The following is a 12,568-nucleotide window of genomic DNA, read 5'->3' as shown; positions in this document are numbered from 1 at the left end:
ATTAGCCTCTGTGCACTGCATTAAATGAATTCATCAACTTCACTAATGATGCCCAATTCTAAATAACCTTAAACTCCATTCTGCCACAAGAGACATTCAATTATATAAGGATACTTTGTGCTACATGACAGAATTATACCAAAATGTACTGAATTCTTTATCATATTGTGGAATTGTGCAAAACGTCAATGTGTTTCTTTCATATTGAAAATCAATTTTTTAAAAAGCTCTCAGACTAAACATAAAACATATTTAGCACTACTATTTATTAAGTCATAAAACTAATAACAAATCATTAAATTTCAGTTAAATTTAGGCCAAGTGTGTCATAGTCCAAGGCTCTGACCAAGACCAGGTCTAGGATTCTACGATCTTCTCTATAAACATGTATGGACTGCCTGAATCACCACTTCGTAATACAAATGATCTCCTGTTACCTCTCCCCGGTCATCTGTGCTACGTGCAAAGTCCATTATCCGGTCAACCTCCACATAATCTGGATTAAAAAGCTCATCCTCAATCTACACCAAAGGGGAAAAAAGAGTTAAAGGTTTATTTATTTCCCAAGATGAAATACTATTCCACTTTTCACCAAGCAATAATATTTTGGGTCATAGCAATACAACACTTAAATTTGCCAAATTCTATTATATTAATTGAAATGCTACAATTTAGCAAAATCATTCCCCATGAGGAAATCAGACTTCTCAGACTTTGTTAACTGGGTCTTTTAATTACCGTGTGAAACCTTTTACTGTGAGAGAATGTTTAAGAATATTTTAAATGAAGTGTGAAATTACAATTCACTAATGAGCAATCCAAAAAGCTTATGGCATGCGATGCATTTAGCATTCCTGAAACTACAGTTTGCAATGAAGAATCAGAGTCATGCAAAGTAAGTGTTACTTGGAATCTCATAACTCCTGGAGTTGTCCGATGCCTTTTAGCATCATTTACAAAATGTTATTCAAAAGCCAAATACACTGAAACCAGCTAATTTCATATTTTAGCATGATCAGAGTTTACAATGTTTGGTAGTATTTGTCAATCAATATTAGTACCTCATTTAGAATCACAGTCTTATCATTAATCTAAGTTTTCTAATGATTTACACTGAATATAGTGTGTTTAGGTAAAAGTATTAAGGATAAAGAAATAAGGTCTAAATAATTGGCTTATTTAACCAATATATTAAATAATCTTACAAAAGTAAAGTAATATTGCTGTTTGCAAAGGCATCTCATATAAAAGACTAGAATTTGGCTCAAAAAAAAGTTATAGGCTGGGTGCGGTGGCTCATGCCTGTAATCTCAGGACTTTGGGAGGCCAAGGCGGGCGGATCACGAGGTCAGGAGCTCAAGACCAGCCTGGCCAACGTGGTGAAACCCCGTCTCTACTAAAAATACAAAAAATTAGCTGGGTGTGATGGCAGGTGCCTGTAATCCCAGCTACTTGGGAGGCTGAGGCAGGAGAATCGCTTGAACTTGGGAGGCGGAGGTTGCAGTGAGCCGAGATCGCACCACTGCACTCCAGCCCGGGTGACAGAGCGACACTTTGTCTCAAAACAAAACAAAAAAAAAAAAAAAAGAAAAGAAAAGAAAAAAAAGTTATAGACTAAGCCATACCCAAAAGAAGTTAGGGTCAGACAAGTTTCAGAGGTTAGAAAACAAAAGACACATTTTATTATGTGTACCTCTCAATTAACTTATCAATAATATAACTGCATTAAAATATTTTGCAAAAGGCAAACTAGAAGTCACTTAGACACCATTCATATCCCTTGAATTGCAGGTTGAAAAGATAAGCAGTTCAGTCATCATCTGCTCAAGAGCAACAAACTGTCCCTGGCTACTCGGCCCTCTTAAAACACCCACTTGGGAAGCTTTGAACTGTGAATTATGAAACAGAAAGCAGAAACACAAATACATGTCTCAACTACCTCAGGCTTTTACACAGAGGTGATTAGTAAGGAAAAAAAAATCCATTGAAATGTTCAATTAATATAAAGTATTAGTATATTAATAAACTGGCTTTTCAAAAGCTTCTAGACTTAGGTAAACACACATGTTATCCATGTACAACAGAAACACTTAAACTTTCTCAAAACCACGTTTTGATAGCAAAAATTCCCTCTAAGAAAACTTGTTCTTAAACACGAGCTTTCATAGTCAGTGCTGAATTAAAATCCTTAACTTTTCCTAAACATTTCTACCCTTTAAGTGAGTAATCTGCGGCATCACACATGTGATGAAATTTCCAGTCTAAATGATGTTTTTGAATAGAGATTTTTAGTTGCAGCAGGCTTGTAAGGCAGCCTAAGTAGAAACAAAGAAGTAAAAGCAGCTGAAACTGAAAATCTTAAAGCAGAACAGCCATGGAACACTTGAAGCCATGATCATGTATGGGATGAAACAAATGGGGGCACGTGCATTTTCATGTGTAAAAGAGAGGGAGGAAGGGGATTGCCATCCTTCTCTGCTAACTCCCACTCAAGACAGAAACTAAGATTTCTAGCTGACAAGTTACCAGGTAAATAATGTACATTCAACTTTGGTATGTATAGCTAGGGCTAGGCACAATTTCCTAAAGACTGTGTGACTACAGGAGACAGAATACAAATAAACTTAATAAACAGGACCAGGATTTAGGGATGGGGGGAAAGCTACCATTGTGCTTCTGCCTGTCTCCCTCCCCCTGGCCCACAGAAAAGGTCAGCAGAACATATGGTGTCTCCTTCTAAAAGGAGGCTAATGATTTCAGCTCATCCAATGTCCCAAAAATTCAACTCTGATTTCTTAAGAAGGGCATGAAAAATAGAACCTCATAGCATTGTTCTCAAAATCAAATATTAAGATTCTTTCTTCAAAAGAATTTTCCTCCAAGTTCTTTGAAGAATCTTAATATTCTCCAAGATCTATGAATTGAGTCACATTCGAGTAACCCCATTCCACTCAGTCCGAACCACTGCACTGCCAAAAATGCTGCACACTCAGAGTGCCAGGGGTAGTGATGCAGACATGTGTCCAGTAAAAGAACAACCACATGATCTCCCATCGAACGCAGACTTTACCACAGGCCAGTTGGGATCATGGAAATAAAAACCCAGAAGAACACAGACTTGTTACCTGATAGTATAAGGATTTTATGACATAAAAGTACTAAGTGTTCTTCTGTCCCACTTTCCTTCATCTCCAAAAAGGGGTGGCAGTGCAAAGCAGGTTGTTAAACAGATACTATTTTGCATCAAATTGTATGCTTCTTTACATAAAGTCTACATTCTGTCAACTCTTTTATGAAAAGAGGAACTAATAAATCAGCAAGTCTTATCTTTCAATGTTAGGGTTTTTCTTTTATCTACTTGAGGCTGTTAAGTGAAACCAAATTGACGATCAAAAGTCCAGAGACCCTAGTAAGCAGCTTGTGAAAGCACTTTTAAAAAAATGTAACTACTATACTGCGGAGGCAGAGGGCAGAACTGGCACTTCTAGTAAATGCAGATGTTCTTCCCTGACATACTATTGCTGTATTTCCAGACTGATACCTGGGATAAAGGGACACAGGCAAAGATATTATTACCAGTTTCTATGCTACAACACAGCATTTGCGAAAATGAGTTTAGTGAACTCTCTGTGATTAGGCATTGACTTGAACAAAATAAATTTGCCACATACTTTCCCCAACACAAGTTAAGCTTTTGTATCTTACTTAGAACTTGTACTTAACATTTACTGTAGAGTTCTTAACCTGCTAAATCTCAATAGAACTTCTGTCCACTTAATTTCATCGCCTACTAACTGTACTTTCATTATAAGACTTTTATCATACCATCACCACTATTTCCACATAATATCATAAGGACCCATATCTTCTAGCCTAAGCAACAGGAAGAATGAGAAATTTCCTGTTTACAAATTTGTTAGCAAGAACCAGTTACCAATATGCAAGTAACAGCACCAAATGAGACTATTTTTTCTTAATTCACGGAACTAAAATTTTAAATTTAGAACATTTTAATAAAGTAAATACTTTGGAAAAGTAAGCAGGTATTTCGTACCTCTGAAAGGAACTTGTTCTGGCCCTGCTTTGCCTTAAATCGTTTAATTTTTTGCTGAATTCTCTTATCTTTTTCCAGGTCTTCTACGGATGCCCACTGACAATGAAGATAAGAGCTGAAAGAACAAAATAATATCCTTGAAATATGTAGAATATAATTAATCCGTTATTATGTCTTATTCAAAAAAGTCAACTAAACAGATAATTAAAATAACCTGCTTAATTACTCATTAAGGCTGCTGAGCAACATTTAATATACCCAATAATGTTTAGAATAAGAAGAGAAACTCAATATTAGTGCCTAAAATTTGCCTTCTGTCCTAAGCCTCCAGCTCTCTTATCAGCTACCAACGGAGAGAGACAGTGACAGAGACAGAGAGAGAGAAAGAGAGACAGACAGACACAAGAGACAGAGAGAGAATGGCCTAATAACAATCTATTTCCATAAGTGAATGGGTTACACTTCAACATAAAATTAGCACTACAGGGTGGCCTTAATTCTGAATTTATACTTTGAATCTCCTACCATTGAGAAATAGGTTTTTATCAAGTTAAAATAATTCAAATTTAAAACAGCAGTTTCTTTGGAGATAAGAGGTGTAGGGTACCCTAGAGTCATCCAAGGCCTATCATACTGGTCGCAAAGGGAAACCTAACCTGGTTCTTCTAGAACAATCTAGGAGGAAAGAACCACTGTTTGCTCCTGGAACACTGGGCCATGCCCCTAACCAGCTCTTTATCAGTTGCTGGTCTCCCAGGTTGTGTTCCTCCAGGCGTTCTGCAATGATATCCCTTGGTCCCCTGTGAATGTTTCACTTGCTATCATCTGTACCTGCACGAGGCAACCCCCACCCCCGGCCTCGCCACCCCCTGCTCTGAGCATGTATGGTGTCTTCCCTCACCTGAACTGGAATACATTTGTACTTCCCTTTTCTTCTCCAACACTCACAGGCACACAGTTAATGTTTTATGGCAACTCTGACATTCTTTTGTTTAGTTCTTCAATATTATTTTGTCCCATCACCCTCTCCCTGCCCTTCAAATAGCCTTGACAGCCTCTTATTTCTCTTTCTGGTGATGACATTAAAAAGAAATTATATGCTTGAATATATATATCTCTTTCAGAATCAACATACTAGTACTCTTAGAAATTGTGCTTTAGTTCACAGAAGTCAGAAGTTTAAAACAAGTAAAAAAAAAATTATACAACCATTACAAATTTTTCAAAAATGATTCATGATAAAGGAAATGCTTATGATATTAAGTAACACATAACCGATAACCATGTCTAATACGATTTTCAAAGATAGGACTCATTTAGTCCTTCTATAATTGAGGGAGAATAGGATTTTAAATACATATGAGTTATATAGCTATGAATTGATATAAATGCTATATACACACACAGAAAATATACTAGATAAAACTGTATCAAAATGCTAATACAGGTTGACCATCCCAAATGTGAAAATCCAAAAGTCAAAATGCTCTAAAACTCGAAACTTTTTGAGCACCAACATGATACTTGAAGGAAATGCTCAATGGAGCATTTTGGATTTCAGATTTGGGATGTTTAACTACTAAAGTATAATGCAAATATTCCAAATTTGAAAAAATCAAAAATTCAAAACACTTCTGATCTCAACCATTCCAGATAAGAGATACTCAACCTGTATTGATTATTTCTGGGTACTAGGACTGCAAGTATTTGATTTTCTGCTTTCAACTTGTAGTTTCCAAATTTCCAATAAATAATATGCAATACTGTCATAATCAGAAACACATATTATATGAGGCAGCCAGATCACCTGAGGCCAGGAGTTTGAGACCAGCCTGACCAATATGGTGAAACCCCAACTCTATTAAAAAATACAAAAATCAGCTAGGCCGTGGTGGCATGTGCCTGTAATCCCAGTGACTCAGGAGGCTGAGGCGGGGAAATTGCTTGAACCCCAGAGGTGGAGGTTGCAGTGAGCTGAGATCATGCCACTGCATTCAAGCCTGGGCGACAGAGGGAGACCCTGTTCCCCCTGCCACACATACACAAAAAGAAACACATATTATAAAAATAATCTGCTCTAGTCTCCAAATTATTTGACAGAAAAAGGCACAAGTGCGGTCAGTCAGTATTCTTGTCTTGGCTGAGGTGCAAAAGCCTTCAAAGCATCACCTGTGTAGCCTTGAACCGGACACAGGCATATATGCAAGTGGCTCCAGCCCTGCTTTATCTGCTATAAACTGGGATGAAACTTTTAGTGGGACTCTGCTTTCTAGACCCTGATGATAACCCACTCTGGAGGCTTAGTCAGGAAGAAGAGGAAGGAAGAATAAAGGGTCAAAAATAGACTGCTTTGTCTTAATAGATTAAGGCAAGAGAAAGTTCTAACTGAACTAGAACTAAATTTTTTTTTAAAGTTATGAAGAAGTAAATGTAAGAAAAATATTATGAAGCTAATAAGAAATAATCTGAACTAGGCCCTACAGATAATAAAGTTTATGGTCACTTTGGAAAACAAAATTTCATTTAAAAATAAAATGTAATGACTATGAAACAGGTATACATTTACACCTAATCTTGACAGTTTAAAAAAAAAAAAAAAAAGAAAGTGCATATCCCTTACCCATATCAGTGCAAAGTAGTAAATATTTATATTTATAAATAAATATAAGTAAAATATTAACAAACACGACTCCACATCACATTAAGAAAATAATACGTCATGACCAAGTAGTTATTTCAGGAATGCAAGGTTGGTTCAATATTAGGAAATTCACTAAAAATACACAATATTAATATATCTAAGGAGAAAAATCACACAGTTATTTCTATTGACATGGAAAAAACATTTGATGAAATTTAACACCCATAATGGATTTTTTAAAACTTAGGAAGACAGGAATTGATAGGTATTTTGTTAACACATATTTGAAGATTTTAGTTCTAAAGACAAGATCTTACTAAATGAAGAAACACCACAGTTTTCCACAAAAATCAGAAAGCATGGATACCTACTATCTCCACTATTATTCAATATTGTATTTGAGGTTATTAGCCAATGTCACTGACAAGTCAAAACAATAAGAGACATAATAATTAGAAAATAATAAGTAAAGCTATCTCTGTTTGCAGATTATATGATCAGGTACCTGGAAAACCCTAGAGAATCAATTAGAAAACTAATTCAAATAATAAAATAATACAGCAATGTAGCAGAATATAAAATTAGCATACAGAAGCCAACAAATTGTCTTCATTCACAACAACAATTACCAATAAGGAGATATGTTACAGAAAACCTCTTTCACAATACCAACAAAGATAAAATACTTTGCAATAAATTTAATTAAAAATGTGTAAAATTTGTATAAGAAAATATTTAAAACTCTTATAAGACACAAAAGTAGAACTGGACCACTGAAAAGACATCATTTTCACACTGTGTAACTCAACATCATACATCATACAGTTGTAAATTTAACACAATGTAAATAAATAAAATGCAAACAGGCATTTATATGGGGCTAAACAATACTAAATTTTATATATAAAAATAAACATGCAAGAATATCCAGGAAAACATTAAAAGAGAAAAGCTACTAGGGAAATAGATCTACCAGATACTAAAACACACTCTAAAGACTCCCTAAGTAAACAGTGTGGTATTGGCTTATAAATAGACAAGCAGTTCAAAGGCATAAAGTACAGATAAATTAAAAAATAAATAAAATAAAAAAAACTTTAGGACATAATAAAGTTTGGATCTCAAATCACTTGAGTCAAAAATTGACTCTTTTTTTTTTCTTTCTTTTTTTTTGAGATGGAGTCTCACACTGTCGCCCAGCTGGAGTGCAGTGGTGCGATCTTGGCTCACTGCAACCTCTGCCTCCCAGGTTCAAGTGACTCTCCTGCCTCAGTCTCCCGAGTAGCTGGGATTACAGGTGCCTGCCACCATGCTCGGCTAATTTTTTGTATTTTTAGTAGAGATGGGTTTCACTATGTTGGCCAGGCTGGTCTCAAGCTCCCGACCTCATGATCAGCCCACCTTGGCCTCCCAAAGTGCTGGGATTACAGGCATGAGCCACTGCACCTGGCCAAAAATTGACTCTTTAATAATGGTGCTAGAATAACAATTGAAAAAAATTAATTTAGAGCCATGACTTACACAATACACAAGAATAAACACCAAATGGATCAGGCACCTAAAGAGAGAAAATGAAACCACAAGGAAAGCATGGACAAATTCCTCTGTAATCTGGATATAGGGAAAGGCTTTCTAGCTATGACACAAAAGCTAGAAACAATAAAAGAAAAAACTAATAAATCTGACTGTACAAAAAATTTTAATGGACAATGCAATAAGCACCATAAAGTCAAAAGACAATTGAAACCGAGAAAAGATAGCTGCAACCCAGATAAAGAACTAATATCCCTTATATATAAAGAGCTCTTAAAAGTTAAGAGCATGACAGAAAATGAGCAAAAGACACAGACAACTGACAAAGCAAGATGTAAAAAGTGACCATTAAACTTATGAAAAGGTGTTCTTATTCACAGTAAGAGAAAATGCTAATTAAAACCTCAACTGAAATACAATTTCTTACAAAAATTAAAAAGTAAAACAGCACACTATATTAGAAAGATTGTGGGGAAATAGGTATTCGCATACATTTCTGACAGGAACACAAATTCATACAATCTGAAGGAAGGGAATTTGGCAGTATCTCTCAAAAATACATACATGTTTGCCTTTTGTATCTAGCAAACCCCCTTCTGGGAATTCACCTGGAAGCCATGCCTCCAACAACTTGAAAATAGAGAGATATGTATGAGAATATATATTGTAGCATTATCTGTAATTGGAAAACATCAGAAGCCACTTACACACCCACATACACAGGAGGTTGGTTGAATGGTTATGGCACAGTCATGCAATGGAATACTATACAGCTGAAACAAAGAATGAGGAGGACCCCTATGAACTGAGGTAGAGTGATTTCCAGAATGTGATGTGAAAAAAAGCAAAGCACAAAAATATACTAACAGTACACCAATTTCTTTTTTTGTAAGAAAGAAGAAGAAATCATACCTGCATGCTCAGGCCAAATTTTACAGAAAGGATAAACCTGGGATTAGTAAGGAAGCAAGCAGGAATGGGGTGGAAAGGAAGGGAGGACTACACTTCTTTTTTGTATAGTTCTAACTTTTGTAACATATTAATATTTCACAAACTTGAAAAACAATAAAAATCAACAAGCAGGGGCTAAAATGGAATACAAATACAAACCAAAACTAAGGAAACACACTGTGTATCAAATAAATCATGAGGCCCCAACCTTTTTGGCACTAGGGACCAGTTTCATGGAAAACCTAGATCCCTCGCATGCACAGTTCACAATAGGGTTCACGTTCCTATGAGAATCTAATGCCGTGCTGATCTGACAAGAGGCAGAGCTCAGGTGATAATGGTTAGTCGCCTGCCGCTCACTTCCTGCTGTACGGCCAGGTTCCTAACAGGACACTGACCAGTACTGATCCACGGCCTGGGGACTGGGCACGCCTGAAATAAGTAACAAACCACACTGGTGGGGTAGGAAAGGAGAATAACCAACCTAAGGAAATTTTGGATAAAGTTTTAGTCCCTATGCCCTCAAACTAAAGACAAAAAACTAAGCAAATATAGGCTTCTTTTTCACAGAAATATGGACTAGTAATTCTGAAATCACTTCCTATATATGTTAGGACTGACAAAAAAGCAAATATAAAAAATAAAAGAGCCAGGTTTACTCTGGTTGAAGAAGGGAATTACTAATATTAAAGGGGAAAGGAGAGAACAAACTCTGAGCTGCTGAAATAGTACTGTAAGCATCAATATATAGGCATTGTTTTTGCTGTTGTGTTGGAGAGGTAGGTAAATATGTGTGTGTATATGATAAACAGATAAGTGTGTGTGTAACTCGATATATGTATGTATATATACACACACACAGACATACATACACACACACACGTGTACACTCTCCCAGTCCCATCCACTGAGAGGCACTAGAAGCAATAATTCCTCAGCAACAAGGAACACCTAAAGCCCAAATCTTGGTTTCTCAGTGCCCCCCGTTCACTGAAAACAACCAAGCCTTCTTGATTCCATAACTAAAACAGGGAAGTCACAAGACGAGCCTGGAACATCCTCTGGTGCCAGAAAGCAAGAAAGTGTTCAAAGAAAAATGAAGACAAGGCAAAAGGACACAAGAGCCAGTCTGAAGGGGCTCCCACTGGCCAAACCTGGTATAATGTGGGCAAAGTAAATACTACAACAGTAAAGGGTTATAATCCCTTGAATAAAATGAGAAGCCACAAGTCCGCTCAGCTATAAATTAACAAATGGACAAGAGGGTAAAGCTCTTCCCTACAGTAAAACCCAACCAATCAATGTAGAAGAAATGATGGAATTAGTAAATCATCCCTTCGCAACCATTACCATATTTAAGTCTTAAAGTACCTTTCCAGAAGACACACATTAACTACAAAAAGAAAAACAGAAATTCTTTGTACTATTTTTACAATTTTTCTATAAATGTGAAATTGTGTACAAATATCAGGCTAACAAAAACTCGTAGTTTTATGGAAATCTTCTCTTAGCTCTCAATAACAACAGTCAGAAAAGCTATTTTTTTTTTTTTCCAAAACTCCCTTTACCTCATCTCAAATGACTTTTGAGAAGGGCTAGAGTCTCCTGGTCTGGCAGTGCCACCTGGTCAGGAACTCGGAGCCCATCTCTGGGGTCACTAACAGGCTGACTGGAAGGAGGCAGCTCAGGCCTCACTGTCACACACTGATCTGGAGGTCTCTCTGGTAGTACCATTATTTTGGTGATTGATATTTGAACTCCTATGCTCTTGTTTCAATTTGGTAAATCTACAAGGGAACTCTCTTCCTTTGGTTTACTTAGTTTACCTCCTCCTTACCATAGGAAATCGTGTTGTAGGCATAATTTCCACATGTGTAAACTGACATGCTCTGAGGACAAAAGAATGACGACAGTTAACATTTTCCGAGCATTTTTAAAATTGTCAGACTGTATTTCATTGAACTCTCATGATAAAACTGATAGAGATTTCTTTATCTTTTTACTTGATAAAAGGTTTTACTCACAACTTCTTCAGAAGCGCATCAATCTATTAACAGTGCCAACTACAACAAGAGAGAATGATAGAAAACCCATGGCACCTGATGCTTTCATTTTCTAGGGTGGGGTAAATTTTCTGAGGCTGTTTTCACAGCAACTCACAAAAGCCTCTCTTTAAAGCCCTAAGAATGTATTAATATGGTGGTTTAGTCCTTTGTCTTAAAAGGGGTAAAAAAATAAATTTAATGTTTACATTATCAATGAACATTTTGTCCTTGTTCTGTGATTGTTATTTAGGTTACAAAATGGCCTCAGTCTTCTTCAGCAGAATGATTACTGACTCTGAAAACACCCTAGCTCATCGCAATGTCTGTCTGGGCCAGGTGTACTGCTTACAACAGAATCTACAAGGACAACAACTCACTGTGTTTTTCAATTCAGATTTTTAGTTATGAATTCAAATCTACTAAATAAATATCAAAAACAAACAAAAATAGATAAACCTATAGCTCACTGCATTTTAGAACCTGAGTGATGCCATGGTTCTCTAGAACTTTCATTCCACAGAAGAGTTCTTGTGTCTAGGGCCTTGCACCCTATGCACAGGTGAAGGGACGAAGTGTAGCCCCACAGGGTAGAATTCATGATCAGAGGACAGGGAAATACTGCTTTATTCATTTTTCTATTATTGTAGAAGTTTTTATCCTCTCTAAAAAAATACTTATTGATTATATACGGAAGTTAGTCAACTTTTACACCAATTACACATTTTCCAGAAAAATTCACAAAATATCAAACATACAAAAGTTAGTTAAAAAATGGCATCCCAGGCCATGATGACTAAAGAAATCATACCAAAGTTTCTTAATTCACCAACTTAAAAAAAAAAAAAATGGTTGCTTACTACTTGGAAAATATAGCCCCCCAATAAAAACAAAATCACAATTTACTTACAAGTTTTTGTATTTCACATAGAATTCCTCAATTTCTACCTCCTCTCCAGATTCCTTCTGCAACAAAAGAAAATTTCAGGCACATACTTAAAACCATCTACTACAATATTTTAAAAGTAATGATTTACTCCCATATGAGCACAAAACAGGACTGAGAAGAGCAGCACAGGCCCTTCACGTAAGATGAGCACGCTGTGAGCTGGGAGGCGGCCAGGGCCACGGAGACTGCCATGCTCAGGCCCATGCACGCACCTCTGCCCGACGTGCAAGAGCTTCTAAGACATGAATCACTTTAACTCCTCCCTAACCACATGCAGCTTCATTCACAACAACCTGACCCCAAATTTGGCTTTCTGCCAAACCCACAGTGTTAAGTAGACGCCAAGTGTACCATTTTCTCAGGCAGCAGCCAATTAGCAACTGCTCTCCTGAATGCCA

At 36.6% G+C, this 12,568-nt stretch overlaps 1 protein-coding gene across 13 annotated transcripts in view; it reads right to left on the bottom strand.

Annotated features, from left to right (window-relative positions):
- CHD7 (chromodomain helicase DNA binding protein 7) overlaps positions 1 to 12,568 on the bottom strand; it is a 188,502-nt gene that overhangs the window by 47,094 nt on the left and 128,840 nt on the right. For 12 of the 13 annotated variants that reach the window (XM_045398308.3, XM_073998839.1, XM_045398306.3 and 9 more), the window contains 3 exons: positions 12,132 to 12,187; positions 4,055 to 4,169; positions 438 to 521 (listed from right to left, as the gene is read on the bottom strand). In XM_045398308.3, coding sequence (XP_045254243.1) covers positions 438 to 521; positions 4,055 to 4,169; positions 12,132 to 12,187 — 255 coding nt within the window. Of the gene's footprint in view, positions 1 to 437; positions 522 to 4,054; positions 4,170 to 11,016; positions 11,069 to 12,131; positions 12,188 to 12,568 lie in introns of all 13 variants that reach the window. The other variant, XM_045398316.3, reaches the window with a different exon arrangement.

Source organism: Macaca fascicularis, chromosome 8 (assembly GCF_037993035.2).
Source record: "Macaca fascicularis isolate 582-1 chromosome 8, T2T-MFA8v1.1".
NCBI classification, from domain to species: domain Eukaryota; kingdom Metazoa; phylum Chordata; class Mammalia; order Primates; family Cercopithecidae; genus Macaca; species Macaca fascicularis.
The sequence above is the reverse complement of the archived record's forward strand: the minus strand, read 5'-3'. Positions and strand labels throughout refer to the sequence as shown.